At 37.1% G+C, this 19,745-nt stretch overlaps 1 protein-coding gene across 1 annotated transcript in view; it reads right to left on the bottom strand.

Moving 5' to 3' along the window:
• LOC129943302 (protein NDNF) overlaps nt 1-19,745 on the bottom strand; it is a 144,705-nt gene that overhangs the window by 112,361 nt on the left and 12,599 nt on the right. The window contains exon 2 of the mRNA XM_056052634.1: nt 17,698-18,091. Within this exon, the coding sequence (XP_055908609.1) occupies nt 17,698-17,906 (209 nt within the window). The 5' untranslated portion in view covers nt 17,907-18,091. The remainder of the gene's footprint in view (nt 1-17,697; nt 18,092-19,745) is intronic.

Genomic DNA, 19,745 nt, shown 5'->3' with positions numbered 1-19,745 from the left:
TAGAACGCAGTACATGACCATTAGCCCCATGCATCCCCTTTTTGCCCTTCATTCCAAAAGCAAAAGAAAAATCAACAACAAAAACAACAATAGCTCAGATGTGAGAACTCTGAAGACCTGAACAAATCGAATCTTTCATTGAGGTCATGTCTCGTGTGTTCGGATGTATGGACGTGTGTTTGAACATATTGGACTTTCAGAACTCAGAATATGGGATCAGGACAAAAACCCATCGAGAAGCACGAACAAAAACGAATAATAATACTCCTCGTATGTATGTACGGACAAGGGGTGCGATAGGAAACAGGGTCATCTTTCCAGAACATATAGTGATGGTGATAGTGTGATGGTTATGGTTGAATGCGGGATGAGGAAGGTGTACTCTTGGTTTGTATGATTGTTGCTGGAAATGTACCATCTTTCAAAATTACCTAACAAATCCAGAGAAAAAAGGAAATCATCAGATCATAAAAGCCATACGTCGACAAATGTGGTCTCTGTGAGTGGATTTCGGGATTGCAATAGAATAATATCCAATTGAAAAGGGTTGGACTGTGACACCATTTCAAACCAGCGACCTGGTATTATTTAGGGCGCCACGCTTATTAATAAAATAAATAAGTTTGTATGGGAAGTAACCGAACTAAAATCTTAAAGAAAATGAAAGAGGCACTTAAACTAGTTGTGAACCATACTGATTCTACAGGGTAGACGAGATAATGGTTTCTTGTTTTTACTTAGGTCATTTTGACACTGACAGCTGTTTCCCGCTCGGAATAGTGACAGAATTTTAGAGGAGATAATTCTACTGACATTAACACAATTCTTGAGCTTTTTGCTCAATTTTCTATCGTTCCCAAAATCATCATCCATTCCCACATAAACAAAGCATACCAGCCCCACGATGTAATGGCGAAAAAGCTAGCAGTGGTCCTATCTCCTTTACTCCTTCTCACTCTAGGTAAACTAGCTGAATTGCTGTTACCGAATCCCAATCTTTTCCTTACACATCAGAATGATAAATTAACATCAACTGACTCCTCACCCTTTCTCTTCCTCCTCAACCACCTCTAATCTTTATTGGGCTGGATCTAAGGTGTTAAACGACCCGTGCCGATGATCAGCCTGGCTGGGGGCCCAATTCAAAAATAGCCCAGTCTCTAACGGAGTATCCGGATACCTGGCGACCTCCGGATTAACAAGCTTTATCTGTCAAAAACAATTGAGACCGGTATCTCTTCAGGGCCAGGCGGCAGCTTGGCGTCAAAGCCTGCTGCCGCATCTCTTGCGGCCAACACAGAGAAGGGAGTAGTGGCTAACCATGAACCCTCCTCTGCTGTTGGTAGCAACGAGAATATAAAGGTAGCGATACCTAATTTCAGTAGTGGCAGGGTTGTGATAAATGGCCCTACCACTACAAATGAGAATACTTCCAGAAATAGAAAACTCTCAAAAAGCCTTTATAGACAAAGGCGACAAGCGGCGAAAATCTTAAAGGCCTCTGGTGCATCATCGGGGGTTGAAAGGACACCGCAGCAAACCGCTAGCGTCGAATGGGCTAAAAGCATACTTGCTACAACAAGGTCCAATAAGGACTCTACGTCCAAAAGAGAAAAGTCTCTTGAGGGGGCCGCACCGACACCAAAACGGCCTCGGGTGTACAACACCAGCATCCCAATCAATCCCATCAGGAAACAATCCAGTTTCAGTGACGTCGCGAAGGACAAAGTCGTGGTTGCGGGCATTGACAGGAGCGATGATAATGACACTATATCGGCTGATCGTTGGCAGTTGGTCAAGGTTAAGTTCTCTGGTGGCTTTTTGAGCATTTTGAGGGAGCTTCCAGAACCACTTCCTTCCATAAGCGATGGGGGTTGGCATCAAGGCCATGTCAAACTCATGGTTTTTGGCGACCAGAGGTCTTGTGACCTATACAAGCTTGCTGTCAGCCGGTTAGGTGAAGTTTGGCCAGGTGCGAAGCTCGAGGTTGTCGCTGTGGAAGACATTCCTAGCAGGCCCGAATCTGGATACCGATCGAAATTGCTGGTATCGAGGACATTCTCGAGATGGTCAATGTGTGTAACCCGTCCCTTCCGACGCATAACTGGAAAATAGCCAAGCTTAGAGGAAGTGAAGGGTCTTTATAGGAGCGCTATTGTGGTACTCAAAAAAGAATCCTTGGCTCCTCTAGCCCTAAACGAGGGCTGCATAAACTATGGTTTCGAATCCATTAAAATTCGAATTTATAAAAAAGATGAGGTTAACGCGGAAAGCGGGCCTCCAAAAACTAACGAAGGTGAACTAGCTGTTGGTGAACCTGGGACGTCGTCTGCTCTCCTAACAGAGGGTGACGATGCACCCTTGTCCTCTCCAATCGCGACTGCACCCTCTACAAAAGTCGTGGACAGTCCATCCTTAATTGAGACTGAGGACGAATTTAACATGATCCTTCTGAGCGAGGACGAACTCTTGGGTTCATCCTCAGACTCAGAGGATCAGAACAAAACCGTGGTGGAGGTTGATCTGCCTAATTGTAGCCAAAATGCTGCAGTTAGTACAGATTAATCTCCAACACTCCATAAAGGCCTCGGCCTCACTTCTTCTCCGTCTGGCGAGTAACGGGGAAGACATTGTCCTGATCCAAGAGCCATGGATTGTAGGATCCGTTGTTCGAGGACTCAGGACTCCTGGATACTACACACTTTGTGTGACAGATAAAGGTGAACCTAGATCTTGCATACTAGTGAAACGTAGCATAAATGTATTTTTACTCCATCGTTTCAGTGACAAAGATACCACCGTAGCTAGGCTGGAAACAACCAAAGGAAGTTTCTGGCTGGTATCGGCGTATCTTGGGCATGACCAAATCTCTGGACTCTGTCTCTACAAACTCTATAACAGTCCATAACTGTCGATCATCTCTAATGGGGATGGCACAACATGTTTAATATTCACCTTTGCTGGGTGCCGGGCCATAGAGACATTCAAGGTAACTGTAAGGAACGGTACTGTACAGCCCATCCTACCACGATTGGCAAGTACTGGCATACCAATCGCTACTTGTAAACTGCTGCTAATGCAAGACGCTGCGAGGAGGGCAGGCACCAGGTGGAACAACATTACCACGTGTCAACTTACAAAAAACATCTCGCCAACACTGGATTTAAAACGTTCAAGGTGCTCTCTCTAAGCAGATCGCATTTAAGCTCGATAATAGGTGTCATAATCGAACACTGTCTAATAGGAAAGCACGCCACGAGACTAGGCGTATTCTCAAATGACTTTTGCAGAATCTGTATGGACGAGGAAGAGGAAGAAACGGTTCTTCATCTTCTCTGCACATGCCCTGCTCTAGCTCGAAAACGCAAGAATTAACTAGGAGAATTCTTCTTTAACGATCTAAACGATCTAAATCATAACGGTATAATCAGCCTCGCACGTTTCGTAAGGGACTCAAGCTGGGTCCATTGAGCTTAGGAGGAAGCCTCAAGATTCATGTGGTATCACAAAGGGCCATTAAACTGGCCTAAGTGTGTCCGTTTCCATCTTGGACAGACACTATAACCTAAACTTACCTAACCTAGCCGCGGACGGTGGCTTGACCTTGAATTGGAGTATAAATGCGGTTCAATTGAAGAAGATGCTTTACCAAGTAATATCCTTCACTGATGAGAATGAAAGGTATGCGCATATTGAAAAAGCTCGATCATCAACAGATAGGCAATATTATTCAAAGTGCGTGTTTAATCTCAACGACAGAAACTATTTCACCAAGGAATAAAAAAATTCTATCATTGGAACCATATTTAAGGATTACAGGAGAAGTGATCAGACTTAAATTAAGGCTACATGATAACTAAGTTAGCGATCGTTGCACACTGTGTAATCAGCATGAGAGACAGAAAGTTTTACACTTTCTAGGTGTTTGTCCAATGCTGACGGAGATAAAGCGTGTTCAATTTGAAAAAAGCTTTCTGCAAGTTGAAGAGGTTATGAACAAATTTAATAGTGTGAATTAAATGGGCCGCTATGAATTCTACAAAAAAAAGCGATATAATACAGCGCGCGAATCATCGATGAATATTTATGATCAAAACCATTAACAGGCATAAGAACCCGTTCACGGAATACATTTTTGTTTTTATGTAACTAATCTAAAAGTCCCAACAATTTGTTTTTACTTAACCAAAAGGTCCTTTAACATTTATTCAACATTTACATTAATGTATATATCAAAAAGGTTCCTAAGAAGAATTATGCACAAAAATGTCAGATTATCCGTTCACAAAGTCCAATTGACTAAGCAATTGAAGGCACTCGATCATTCGCTTCACTTTTACTTAACAGTTGGGGAATTAAAACATCTAGAATAGGACAACGGTTTTGAGAAAAAAATCGTCTCTACTGACGAAAAAACAAAAACGAAATGTCAGAATCTGGGGCTCGAAAACCAAGCTAATACTGTGAGATAAGTGTTAACATCATTGGTCAATTTTTTTCGAAAATGAGACTGAGAGCAACGTTTCGGTAATTGGTGGACGTCTTGACGATTCCAATTGGCCACTTTGGAGTTTTTATTCGACCAATTCATACTTTTTTTTTTGTTGAACCATAATGGACTCATGTTTTGAAAACATTGTGAAAATGAATGAAGCATTTAAGGCCAATATCATCCAGGCAATCCGTAAGCTGCAGCTCAGAACTATCAAAAAGGTGGTTGAAAATTGGAATGACAGAACCAATTTAACAAAAACTGAAAAAAATAATTTTCTTCAATTTATTACATTTTGAAAAATAAACTTGTATCTGGCCCAGCATTCATTTTGCAAAAGATTTGTTATAAAAGCTAAGAACGTATTTTTTGAATTATAACAAATTTTAAACAAAATTATTCTACTTTGTTATAAATTTCTCAAATTACATTTTCAAAAAATCTAGCAGACTAACTTTTAAATTTGGATTCAGAACTTGAGTTTCAACTTTATGTTGAATATCAACTCTAGAGTTGGTCAACTGCGTTGGAAAAGAGTGAAGAAGCGACTTGTAAATTGCAAGACTATTTTAACTTTTTTTCAAATTCTGTAAGAAATCTTTAAATTTTACTCATCAAGTGCTAATTTTTGATAAGACCTGTACAAATATTTACTGTAGTGGTTTTATTTGAAAAAGCATAAAATTTATTTAAATTCTGAGTTCTCGAATTGAATATGGAATACTTTTTAACGTATTAAAGTCCCTGAGCCAAAAATCCTTAGTTTTAAAAACACAATTTAGTGGATGGTTTAGTTCTAACAAAATATAAATTTTGTAGATGTCTTTGTCAAAAGTAAACTAACTGTTTTTTTTTTAATTTCATACATAACATAACTTAACAAATATACATATATTTCGAGTCTAACATTAAAAGAACGAAAATTGATATGCATGTTTCGTGTCTTGTCCTGGGTGAAGAGCGTTTTTGACACCTGTTTTTTTTGGTTAAATTTTATCTAAAAAAATTTGGTAAGAATTTTTGTTTTTTTTACAAGAGTGTTTAAAAATTAACGCGCCCAAATCGAAAATCTACTTGCTACATTTTTTCTAAATCATAACCTATCATCGTTAGTTTACAATAGCTCAATCCATTTAAGGGCAAGTATTAATTCTGTAGTGTACGGTGTGGCACTATGTTGGACTGCATTGAGAAAGCTATAAACCGCGAAAAAATAAATAAAATAAAACGTTTAGATTGCCTATATTTAGGCGGATCGCTTCGCACGACCCCATCTGCTGCACTGGACACCCTACTCTACCTTACACCTTTTTGCTATTCGCCTCAAAGCTTCGTCTCAGAGTATTAACAACAACATTGGCCACTCCTTAATTCTTAAGTAATTAGAACCAATTCCAAAGCACACAGGCTACCCCTTATCCCAACTGCAATTCGACAGAAACTTCCAAATTTCTATGCCTTCAATATCTTTCTAGGAGGAAACAGCATTCCTGGAAGACGAGTCAGTCCACTTTTATATAGATGGATCAAAATCAAAAGAAAGGGTTGGTGACTGAAATTAAGTCTCTCATTCCGGCTTCCCAATCATTGAAGCGTCTTTTAGGCGGAACTTTTGGTGATGAAAGAAGACCTGCCCTGACTTAAGGAAAACGCGATATCAAAATCCATATTTTTTCAGATAGTCAGGTCGCTTTCATATCTCTGGACTATGTCTCTTCAAACTTTATAACAGTCCATAATTGTCGATCATTTCTAATGAAAATGGCACAACAGGTTAATATTCACCTTTGCCGGGTACTGGGCCATAGAGACATTCCAGGAAACTGTAAGGCAGATAAACACGTCAGGAACGGTACAGTACAACCCATTCTATCACGTTTGGCAAATGATGGCATACTAATTTCTACATGTTAACTATTGCTAATTTAGGACACTATAATGAAGGCAAACACAAGATGGAACAACATCACCGCGTGTCAGGTCACAAAAAACATCTTGCCTACATTAGATTCAAACCGATCAAGGTGCTTGCTATTTTTGAGCAGATCGAGTATTAGCTCGATAATCGGTGTCATAACTAGAGACTGTATAAAAGGAAAGCACGCCAGGTGGCTAGGCGTATTCTCAAATTACTTTTGCAGAAGCTGCTTGGATGAGAAAGAGGAGGAAACAGTTCTTCACCTTTTTTGTACACGACCTACGCTAGCTCAAAATCTCAAGAATTAACTTAAGAATTCTTCTATAACGATCTAAACTATCTTAATCATATTATTTCAATTCAATTGATTTTAAATTTTTGTTGAACCCGTTTTCTCGAGTCTTCGTGAGCCTATGGCTAGGCCTACAAGGTTGTCCGGTTTAACACCGCTGAACTATTTTTTCTGGGGGTTATGAGAAGACGCTTATCTACGATGATAAGATCGAGAATAATTGGTGAGTTATTGATGACATACGGACCTAATTGCTGAAAAAAGTGTTCGAAAATTGGCCTCTGGAATAGAATTTTTTGAACAAAGCCACAGCTTCAACTTGCCCGAAATAATTTTTAAAACAAATGATTAGCCCCTATCTTTATAAAAAAGGGGTAATTTTTTTGCCTTAGCATTAAGTTACATGCGTTTTATTTGTTCTTGAAAATCACACGTCTACAAAAAACAAAACTCTTAATTCTGTTGTTACAGAAAACTGGTGAACGTTTTTAAGGGCACTAATGGGAAATTAAGTTCAGTGTTTATCACATCTTAACCTAATTTCTCCTCGTTCATGAGAGATGATCAATTGAATGAAAAATAAATTGGGTGGCGCAACAGTCCGTTGAGAACTAGTACTGTTATCAGGGATAGAAGGGACCTGCAGTTATACGCCGAATCCGAATGGCTAATTTGAGAAAGCACTTTTTCATGACAAGAATTACTTTTGGAGACTTTGTCAATTCCTCGCAAGAGGCAGTACCCGTGAAAATACCTTAAGATGGCAGGCACGAATCGAACCTAAGACTTTTGGCACGACAGTCCAACTCACTAACCATCATGCCATGGGTTGATCAATGGAAATGTGTTTCTCTTTTTTTTCGAAAGAAAGGTACCACTCCAAAACAATTAGTTAAGATTTTTAAGGTCCCTAATTTTAAAAAATCGATCAGTCCAAATTTTAAGGAAACAAATATAAGCAAATCTGGCCCCATTTGAAATTTATGTGAAAAATAAATGAGTCCTCGAGAATTATATTTTATTTATCAAATACTGAAGAGTGCATGTTACAAAAATACTCGAAATACTTGTTTCTTTTTCATCGAAACATTGAAGTTGACAAATTCATGGTACCTTTTGTGAAAAGTGAATTACTGGGGATTTGACATGTCTATTATAAAGGATTCAAAAAATACCATAGAAATACACAGGACTCTTTAATTTTCTCAGTCAACAAATTTTCTTCACCTCATTGAAAATCCAAAGTAGCACAATCCAGCCATGTTAAATAAACTCGAAAAGCGACGACGACGACGAAGACTTCCCACCTACAAACCTATTGGTATTTTAAAAGTGAAGACGCCGTCCCGCATTAGTTAAGTTAACGCTGAAGATCTTCAATTTATACCAAATGCAGTTTATATACATTCCTCGTACACACTGTAACTTTTCTTCGATCCAATTTGCCACCCCATAAAAATGGCGATATAAATTGTTATCCTTCGAATAAGACTCAGCACATCGGATAGCACACGTCCAGGATATTCTCGATAAGATGAAAATACCGGAAAATTTCGTGCCAAAATTTTTCATAATGAGAAAAGTATCTAATTTTTGCAATTTCCTTGATCCTTTTTCTCATTTTCTTATTTCTCAAATCCCCAAAGGTTATTTTTCCCCTTTCGTCGTCGTAAACGATGACGTGAAGTAGAAGTATAAGTGAAGCAGTAGAAACTTCTTAGAAGGGGTTGGGCTTGGGTTATGGTCGTATTTTATATTCTTTTAAATTTTGCCTGTCATTTGCAAAAATGTATTTAGAACTAAAGCCGAACAACAAACAAAACCGCATAATGCGAAAGTAGAAGACGATGAAGAAGATGCAAGGGAGTTAGAACTACCAACTACAGTAGTTGCGGGGCTCTCGGATCAGAGGCCACAAAGGCATCAGGCATTATAAATCCTGACGCCTCGGGTAAATACTTTTGGGGTGTTAGTTGGATTTATTGAAAGGTATTGCTATTGAGTCTTCTTTTAGTTTTTTTAACCCTCTTCACTTGCTCGGTGGTGGTGGTGGTGGAGAGAAATGGGGTTGGTTTTGGGTTCGTCCGCGTGGAATTAAGAACGGAACACATTGTGGGGCTAGTTTGGCCATCATACACTCCATACTCTCATAGTTTGGCCAGAAAAGTTGCTGATGTCGGGCACGAATATTGTGTATAGTAGAAGCTAGCAATGACAAATTGGTCGACAGGCAGAGCAGGGCCAATTGGAAAAGTTTTCGGTTAGTATTTTTTGTAGCTTTTTTGTTTTTGTGTTTGCCTTTGTTGGATCTTTTCATGAGGAGTTTACATCTTGAGTTTTTTCCTTGGTCAAAATTGAAAAAGAGGGTTGTTTTTTGGGGGTCCAAATTGATGGCATCAAATTTGTTATGAAAGAAGCCTAAGTGACGAATACAATTTGTGGATGTCGAACAATAGGAAAAGGGCGAGTGTATAAGGGAAAACATAGAGAGAAATGTTGGAAAAACACAAGGAAAGTGTCCAGAAAAGAAAATAGTTAGTTCTATTTTTTTCGGTTCCTTTTTCCAACTAGAAGATTGGAGAAAAAAAGTTTTGCAATATAATACTGAGTCATGTCACAACCGCAAGGTGGATTTGAAAGGATATACATATATTTTTTCTTGAGATAGGAAAACAAGGGATACAAAAAGAAGTTTATATTAAATTGCTAGTCATAAGGCAGCCACTTTAGCTGGGATCATAAGAGGATTTGTGTTTTTATTGTCGTTTTTATTTTTAACAAAGGAATTATGATATGAAAAGGTAAATAGGTAAATAATGTTGAATATTTTTACGCCAATTAATTTTGCCTTAAAATATTTATGAATATTCTTTTTTTTTCTTACAAAATCAAGGATTAAGGTGAGATGATAAATGCAGACGAACCTTAAATGATAAGTTTTTTTTTTAATTTAAAATGTAAACGAAGTGGTGTACATTCTTAAATTGTGTCGATATTTCTTAAACAATTTAACGCCTTTAACATGGGTTTTAAAAGTAAGCAACATTTTTGATAAAATCAATCAACTGTGATGAGTTTCAATGAATGACTGACATTACTATTAACTTTATATAAAAGGGTTTTCAACAGGGACGCTACAAAAGTAGAGCGACAAGGACAGCCCATGACGCCATATTTCTTGCCGCTCTTTTGAAATTTCTCTTGAATAAGGTTTGCAATTTTATGATACAAAGATATACGAGCCAACAACGAGTCGAAATTATTAAAATTCACTACCGAAAATCAGAGTCAGTGACCTCAACGTTAAGAGCTCTACGTCCAATTTATGGTCGTCATAATTGTCCTATCCGATCAACAATTGAGCGTCTAGTGGAAAAATTTAAATCCACAGGCACAGTACAAAATATTCCCGTGCCAGTGAGGCAAAGAAGTGACCGTAGTGTCGAAAATATTGCTGCCTCTGAGGCTTTAGTTGCAGAAAGCTTAAATGTGTCTCTCACACTTCGTCATTCTCAAGCGTTGGGCTTGTGACTCTCTGTGACGTCGTTTTTCCGAATTTTGCGAAAAGATCTTGGCCTTAATTCTTACAAGATCAAATTGACGCAAGTACTGAAGCCGCTTGACCACCAGAAGCGTCGTATGTCCGTGAGTTGAGCTTAGCAACAACTTGAAAATGATTCGGATTTTCATCAAAAAATCATCTTCAGCGATGAGGCTCATTGCTGGGTGAATAGCTTCGTCAATGAACAAAATATGCGGTATTGGTGAGGCACTAATCCAAACTTACTCAATGAGTCATCATTTCATCCTGAAAAAATACGGTTTGGTGTGGTTTATGAATCGGCAGCGTCATTGGGCCGTAGTTCTTCCGTGATGATGAAGATTGGCACGTTACTTCGAATATGGATTGCTACCGTTCAATGATAACCAAATATTTTTGGTCCCAATTGGATGATATGGGCTTGGAGAATATGTGGTTCTAACAAGACAACCCACCAAGCCACACAGCGAATGTCACAATCAATTAATTGGAAACCAAGTTTATTATTTAGGGAAATAGTCCAGTTGCTTGGAAGCTTCGGTCGTGCGATTTGACGTCGTAAGACTATTTCTACGGGGCTACGTCATGATGAACTTCGTACGAATATCGAACGTGAAATTGCAGCAGTATCCTCTTTTTGAAAAACTCCATATACGAGTATGTAATTATAAACGAGAAGGTTTGAAGATGCCAGTAGCCAAAAGGTGGCGCTGCAGAATAGCGACTTCTATCCCGTTCAACCGACTGTTATTAAAATCGGTATGACTATGTATTTTTAGTAAGTAAGAAAGGAAACAGACGGATTTTCGGTGGCGCACTTATTTTATTGTCTGCTGATTTTCGGCAAACACTGCTAATTATACCACGTTCAACACATCATGAGTTTTTGGGCGACATTAACAGAAATTGGCAATACTATCACCTTCACCATTCAGCATGGAATACCCAGTGCAACGACAACATATATTAGTCCATCGATCCTGTGGAGAATCAAGACCAGGTTGTCAACTATCCGACTGAATTCTTGAATCCGCTTGATTTTCCTGGCATGCCACCGCACGGTTTTACATTGAAAACTGGCGTATTCATCGTTCTTCTTCAAAACATAAATCCACCACGACATAAATGTTACCACACTCTCAGTCAACAGAAATATGAACAATGTGAAGACGTACTGTTGCCACGTCTCCCAATTAATGGAATGGAATGGAACTCACGGTACCATATGCATAATGTGAGAAAATGCAGATTTTTACGGAAAAACGTCAAACGGCATAAAGCTCCACTTTGGCTGCATAGCCACATCACTGCTCTAATGTCAGGACGAGATGCCACCTACAGTCAATGGAAATGTTACAAACTAAAACACTTCCACAAATTGTATTGCAGACTACGTAATCAAGTTATAGTAATGGTCGGACCGGCAAAAAGACTTTATTATAAAAATAAACTTTGTTTTTTACCTTTTGGCAAAAAAAAACCTGCTTGAAATCGGTATTGGCAACAATTCTTAAAAGCCTGTTTGAGACGTCGATTGTGATGTTCTCATTAAAAAATTCACGTCCATGCCCTTAAACGCTATTTCCATTACTGAGGGGAAACCAACTGCTATCAACAGCTCTCTAAGTTTTATAAGAATACAAGAGGAAGAAATTGTAGAGGCAACAATAACGATTAAATCTAATGCTACTGGCCTGGACCAAATGGACCCTTAGTTCTTGAGACTACTGCTTCCATGTATACTGCGCTACATACCCTACATATTTAACAGCATATTGACTACTTCCGAATTTAATTTAGAATGGAAGAAGGCTTAGATTATTTCCATACCCAAAAAGCAAACAAGTACTGCAAACAGAATTTCTGCGGATTGCAATTCTTCCGTTTCTTTCGAAGATGTTTGAAAAAACTATTCTGGGGCAGATCCAAAAATATCTTACAATTAACAACCTGTTAAGTACCTATCAGTCTGTTTTTCGACCTAAGCGCAGCTGCAAATTCGACTTACTTACTGATGAAATAAGAATTGCAATGGACAGTAATCATGTAACATTGTTAACACTGTTAGATTATTCAAAGGCTTTTAATACTGTTATTAACTCAATTATTTGTAGAAAGATGCGAATTAACTTTGTGTTTTCTTTAGAGTCCGTAAGCTTGTTCTTTCGTGTCTCAGCGGAAGGCAACAATGCGAACAAGGATCTGTTTCGCATTTCACAGTAGTCAAAAAAGAACGATCTCCACATTTACCCAGTCAAATCAACAACCCTCTTTATCTATCGCAAAATTTTGATCTATCGGGTTTAAACCTAAAACTTGACGACAAAACCATTGAATATGTTACCACTGTTAGAAACCTAGGAGTGGCATTCCATCGCACTCTCACTTGGGATGACCACCTTCATAGTGCCATTGGTAAAGTCAATGGAAGTCTCCGCCTTCTTCCAGTCACTCGAAATTTCATCCCGATCAAAACTAAACTGTTACTTGCTAAGATATTTCGTCAACTAAACTGTTTGACCGAAAATTGAATGTTGCTTATAACAATATTGCCCGCTATATTTATAATCTACGTTGTTATGATTCCATATCCATTTTTATGGTACGGATTCCTGGTTGCAGCCTAGAAGCTTAAAGTTAATTTTCCTTTTCTTTATATAAATATGTAAATGAAAGTCTTGGGTTGTAATTTTTATTCAAATTTTGAAATTAATGCTAGGGCTTGCAACACTTTATAAGACTCATGACCTAAATTGTAACCGATTTTTGAAATAAATAAAATAAAAACAAAAATGTTCCAGATGTTTTTCAGGGTTCGATACTTGGTCCTCTACTTTTTTCTTTGTGTGTATGTCGATAAACTTCTATCAATCATTCAAAACTATTCATTTTAAATGGATGAAGTTCAAGTTTAGATGAGCTGCGCTGCCCTCTGAGGCTTATTGGGGCGTTGATAAAGACTGAGAAGATGTGGTCTTATGTTAAAACCACACAAAATTAAAAAGTGTGGTAATATCCAGAAAAAATTATTTTATTATTTTCCTTCCATTGTTTTCAGTAATGTTCGAATTGAGTATGTGGAGTCTGCAAAAAATCTTGGAGTTAGTTTTAATCACCGTATTACTTGGGATAACCATACGAATTCACTTGTTGGCATAGGGTAGGTATGGAGCACTGTGTATATTATGGGTATATCAGTCTAAAAACTACGATTTTGAGATTATTCAATTATGCTACATATTCAAACAATCTTCGATCATAGTTGATCTGAGCCACATTTTTACTCTCACTTAATGTACTAAAAGTTATTTTAACCGAGCTGGTAATGCACACGGTAAGGAAAGAACAATATAAAGAGAAAGTTTCACTGACGGGAAAAAAGGATTGTACCACAAAACTGGCTGGGCTGATGAACTATCATTTTAGAAAATAGAATAGTAAAATTAATAGTAATAAGATATTATTTTGTTTATTATAATGGATTTTGAGACACCTACTGCCCTAAACTCATTATCTCATTATTACTTCTTTTTTTCAATCGATCGAAAATGTGTGCACTCTTCACCCTCGATATTCATTCTTAAGATCTAAGCGCTAATTTTTCGTAAGCTTGCCAAGTCTTTGGGAATTCATACCTTAACGTATTAAAAAAACTCAAAAGATAACAAGAAAATTAAGGGGTTTAAGGTTTCTGGAAATTTGTAAATTATTTAAAACTATTTTTTCAAGTTTCAAAAAATAAAACTTGAACTATCTTTTTTACACAGGGTTATCCATTTTGAGAATTTAAACAGGCTTTGGCGTAGCTACACAAAGAAAATTCCAGCTGTATCAAATAGTTTTATCTTGGTTGCCAGTTGATATCGCCACGACGAGAGATTACAAAATCAGGAAATGTCTCTTGCAATAAAGCCATATTAACCCGAGTTGTGTGGCATGTTGTAACGTCTAATTCAAACCACATATTCTCCAAGTCGTATTTTTCAATGACAAGCAAAAAAAGTCGGTTTTAATGTGACCATAATGCTCCGAATTGACGGTGACAGTAGTTCCATCGTCGTTTTCGAAGAAGTAAAATCCAATCACATCTCCGCTCCGGACCTTAGACGGCACCAAACAGTGACTTTTTGTGGATATAATGGCTTCTCTTAAATTGCTTAAGGATTCTCAGAACCCTAGATTCAACATTTTGTTTATTAACCAAGTGAGCAATGGTCTTCGTCGCTGAAGAAAATTTTGTTCAAAAAATCGTAAACCATCGCTTTTTGCTAAAGCACATATTCGACGTATCTACGATGTTGTGTATGCTGGCTTGAGTTGTTGTGTAAACTGGACTTTAAATGGATGTCCTAATTCATGAGAACAACTACTTTCACTTACAGCAGCGATATTTTCAGTGGTATGAGCGAAACAATTATGGACAGACTCTACAATATCGGTAACCAATCCAGGGTCTCCGAATTTTTTCACAATTTTGCCAACTGCTGCATAAGTGGACGATTATGTAAACCATAATCTCCCCTTAAAACACGACATGTGGCTTTGGCAGAATCACCATTTTTGTATAGGGTTTTTCAATTAGGGCGTCTACATCTTGTCACAAAAGATGATTTTTAGGCCAAAATTGGAGTCCTCTTCCAAACGATTCAAAGCTCACTCAGCGAACAAATGGCGTTGTCTATGGCCATGAACTTTGAGATCCTGGGTCAGTTGCATTTGTACGGGTGCAGGTCCAAGTCAAAACGCAAAAATTGCCAAGTTAAAGTCTGTCAAAAGCCGACGAGGAATAGACTGCCTCGGGTTCTGCTGTACACTTTCAAGGACCGCGGCGATGCTCTCGGTCGATCTTGAGTTCCTTGAAGGTACGGGTGTTTGCTGATTGTTAGCTAAACCGGACGTCTCAAATTTGTCCACCAAATGTTGAAGAGTCAACTGGTGAAGGGCCACCACGCCTACCGTAAAATGGGCGTAATTCGGGCTAACAAACATTAATTTTGATAGTAAAATTGTATCATTTGAAGGTGCTGGTCAATTGTGTTATTTGATATTTATTTTGATATTTATTGATTAAAAAAAAACAGCTGTACATCAAGAGTGACTTATAGGACAAGATATAATACAATATTTATTAGGGATAATGCAAGTATGCAAACACTATGTGCAAAACAATTGTAGCAAACTATTAATAATTTATTCAATAACAATCAATTAAAAACAAAATTAAACACTAAAGTCACAAGAAGAAGAAATTACAAAAAAGTTTGAGAAATATTCAAAACAAAGTTGATGAGCCCTTCTATGTTCGATTGTGACTGGGAAGTTTATTCCACAGTCTGACATCATAAACGTAAAATTTCCTCCGTATTGCCAAACAGGTAAACCTGGGTTAGCGCAATAAGGTACAACGATTTGAAGAGCAAAAATCGAGCTTATTAAACAAATAATTTGGAGTCTTGTTAAAAATTAGTTTGAAGAGAAGCAAACAACACCGATATTTAAAAAAAGCTTCCAAGTTGCAATTTAAAAGTTGACGAGCCTGAAACGAAACGTGATCGTATCTTCGGAGGTTGAAAACAAACCGAGCAATGGCATTGAACGCTACCTTTAGCTTACGAAGCGAGTTGGAGTCAGGATCTGCAAATATCTCACACCCATACGTTACTATTGGTATGATAAGTGATTTAACCAGCTTTAATTTAACTTGAGGAGGCAGAATTGATCTAGTAACAGATAGTCCTCGGAGTGAAGCATACATTTTGGAGATAACAGTAACGATATGGGTGTCCCACGTTAGCCTACTTAAGAAAGTTATACCTAGGTTTTTTGCATTTGTGACATATTCGATTTGGCAGGCGTTTAAGTAAAGGGGTGGAAAATTTACAAGGTGGGGTTTATTTTTACATATTGGAATGGCTTTTGTTTTTTCTGGATTAAGTACAAGTTCATTACGAGTTGAGCCATCGAATATTGACCATAAATCAATGTTTTTTTTTATCGCATCTTCAATCATACCGATAGGAAAACTTATATATAATTGTACATCATCAGCGTAGATGTGAAACTGGCAGTAAGATAAAACAGATGGCAAATCATTAATAAACATAGAGAACAGTAAAGGACCAAGGATAGATCCTTGAGGAACACCTATATTGACAGGAAGACACGAAGACATTTTACCTTTACACGATACGGCTTGCATGCGATTAGTCAAATACGAATAAATAAGATTTTTGGTTGTATCAGAAAAATTGAAATAAGTCGTCATTTTATCACAGAGAAGGCTAGAGTTTGGAAAAGTCAAGTAGGGTTATCACAGTTGTATAATTAGAGTCTAAATCTTGTCTTATATCTTCAGAAACTTTTAAAAGGGCTGAGATGCAGCTGTATCCAGATCTAAATCCCGACTGGAGAGGGTTAAGAAGACGTGAATCTTCAATATAATTTTTGATCTGGTTACTTAAGATAGTTTCAAAAGCCTTAGATAAAAAAGGAAGGATAACTATTGCTCTGTATCGTTTAGGGATGGGTATAACTTTAGATTTTTTTCCAGGAGGTGGGATAGATGGAGGTCATTATGATGGTGTTGAAAATGTTGGTTATGTGAGGAGGTATGAAAGGAAGAAGGATTTTTAAAAAGTCTGGGTGTATGTTGTCAAGTCCAGTTGATATGGATTTAATAGAAAATATTGCTTTACCTAATTGATATTCATCTACTGAACAAACAGAAAAAGCAAGTTTCGTTTTCCGAAACACTCGATTGCCCAGTTGGGAATTGTTACTTGCCATGATGGTTTGGTATAAGCATCTGAATAATAAACAAAAGATCTAACAGATGCCACCAAAACGAAATGGCCGCCAAAATCTACCCGCACCAATATAAAAACCCTTTAAAAAGTCTTAACAATTTGTATGCGTTGTGCGATAGTTAAGCGATTGATTCGTAAAGGTCACACTTTCAGCTGAAAAAAAAATGTGTTACGGAACGAAATTTTCAACTCCATCGGAAAATTGCTGGAAATTATATTTTTAGAAATATTGTCAATCACAATTGTTCACAGAATTGTTAGACATTTGTAATAATTTGTTTCAGAAAATCATCTGTACGTTTTTATCTTAAGTCAAGGAATAATTTGATTTGAAAGTTAACTACAGTGAGCTTTTATACCAAATATTTAAAGATCACAGGATAAAACATTGAAATCAAATTGATGACGATTTTCGAAAATCAATAATAATTAAAAATTTGAACAAAAGAAAAAAACTAAAAGGAAATGAACTCATATTGAAATAATTTGATACAAAATATTTCAATGATGTTTTAATTTATACGAACTTCCAAATACTATGCACCAACATAGGTTCGTTTGTACATACAATATACACACAAAGATACATAAATGTAGGTGTTGACTACACGAATATCATTTTGTAAAGTTTAAAATAAAAAAACTTACCTCTTCTTCTGCATGGTTTCAAAAGCAATATTGACAGGAACGTCGATTTCCAAATCCTCAACATCATCGATTGAATTCAAAATCGATGTGTATTTCCGCGCCGAACATCGGCTATTCGAATCAGGCACTACATTTGATGCTGCACTCGAAATTATCACGCTCACTAGCCAAATCCAGATGGACGCGTACATCCTTTGGATATTGACCATGTTCGAATGTTGTTGTTTTATTTTTGTTGCTTGTTTTTTAAATTTATTTTTATTTATATGTCACCGGAAAGTCAGTACTATATGATACAAAAATTTCAATAAACCTACTTTTACTTTATTTCAATTTCAATTTCAATTCCCCCTGACGACGACTCACGGTCAATCTTTTCTGGTGAAATCTGAATCTGAAATGCAAAAATAAAATATTGTCATCAAATAGCTGCCGCCACGCAGCGAACGCCTCCGCGCGCGCCGCCGGCTAGCTATTCCCGCTTTTGTGTTTCGCACTATTGTGTGGCGATATGCAGTTGAGTTGATGCTTTCCCTAAATTGCCACTAATTGATTGAAATGAATCGGAGTTTTCGGATTGGTTCTTAGAAATTGTCCAAAATTCAATTGGTTGCAAATTTCTAATGCCACCGGTGCGGCCGACGGACCGCCCAGCTGCAGTTTAAGAAGACAATCAATTTTTGCAGAGATGCAGAGGTTCCCACTTTTTTGCCTTCGTAGCTCAAATGGAGTTCCAAGAAATGTTTAAAATTATCAAAAACTAATATATGTACCTATACATTATAAGCTTGGCCTAAGGCTACCAAAAGGACACTGAACTTCTTCAATATGTTCGAGAGTATGTTCAACAATTTGGGTGGTTAATTGATTTGACAAGTTTGACGATAAAGATGAAGATGTTTCGCGGATTGAACGTTTGTTAGAAGATGATGTTCCATGTGGGTAATTAATGATTGACAGGCTGATATGAGACACATTTTGAAAAAGAAAAAAGAAGCCGATTTGAGATTCAGATTCAAATTCAAGTTTTTTCTTTTTGGAGCAAAAAAAAAGGAAAGAAAAAAAAAACAGCATATGACAAGTCAAGCCTCCATTGAATTCATTTGAAATCTAATCTTTATTCTTAACAAGCAAATAAAATATGGTTCTACATACTTGACAATGTTCTCTGAATATCAAGTGCCCGAGTTTTTCCCAGATGTTCCGTTATGCCAAACCGCAAAATGATGAAATACAGAACAGATCTAGGAACTTCCAAAAACAGTGAAGTCAGTGCCGGATTTTAACAGTGTTGAAGATTATGTTAGGCACAAGAGATAAATGATTGAGCTAAAGACTGGGATTAATGGCTCAACATTTCAGGTGATTTTGAAAAATGTTTAGCACTTCCTTCATTTTATAAGTTCAACAGATAGTTCTCTAAATTTAAAAATCTTTTACTACATGTGAACATTTAACTTTAAGTAATAAGCTTAATATGACTTCTTTGTTTTGGACATTTTAAGTTAATAGGTTCGTTGACAAGATTTAGGTTTGTTTGCTTTGTGACGAACTGTCATTGTATAGAAGTGTTTAGATGCAATGTTTGTAAAGAATGGAGTTAAAAGCTAAGCTATTATTTGTTTCCATATTTAGAAAACTGCTAGCGAGTTAAATAATAAGTCTTCAAAAAAAAAAAATGTGTGGCTCAACAGTACGTTGAAAACTAGGGCCTTACGACTCTCAACCATTCCTGTGTGCGAGTACTGTTGTCAGGGATGGAGGGGACCTACAGTTTTAAGCCAAATCCGAACGTCTAATTTGATAAAGCACTTGTCATGAAAAGAATTACTCTTTGACGATTTATCAATTTCTCGCAAGATGCAGTACCCGTAAAAAAAAAAAAATTGTATTTAATAGGCAGGGATCGAACCAAAGGCCTTTGGCATGACAGTTTTCAAAAATTGGAGGTTAAAAATGTCGGGGTTTCGATTTTACTTTATCTATAATTTGTATAAAATTAAACAACTATTAAAATGAGTTTTAAAAAAATCCTTTTTCATTGGGAA

Source organism: Eupeodes corollae, chromosome 1 (genome assembly GCF_945859685.1).
Source record: "Eupeodes corollae chromosome 1, idEupCoro1.1, whole genome shotgun sequence".
Taxonomy (NCBI): Eukaryota; Metazoa; Arthropoda; class Insecta; order Diptera; family Syrphidae; genus Eupeodes; species Eupeodes corollae.
The sequence above is the reverse complement of the archived record's forward strand: the minus strand, read 5'-3'. Positions and strand labels throughout refer to the sequence as shown.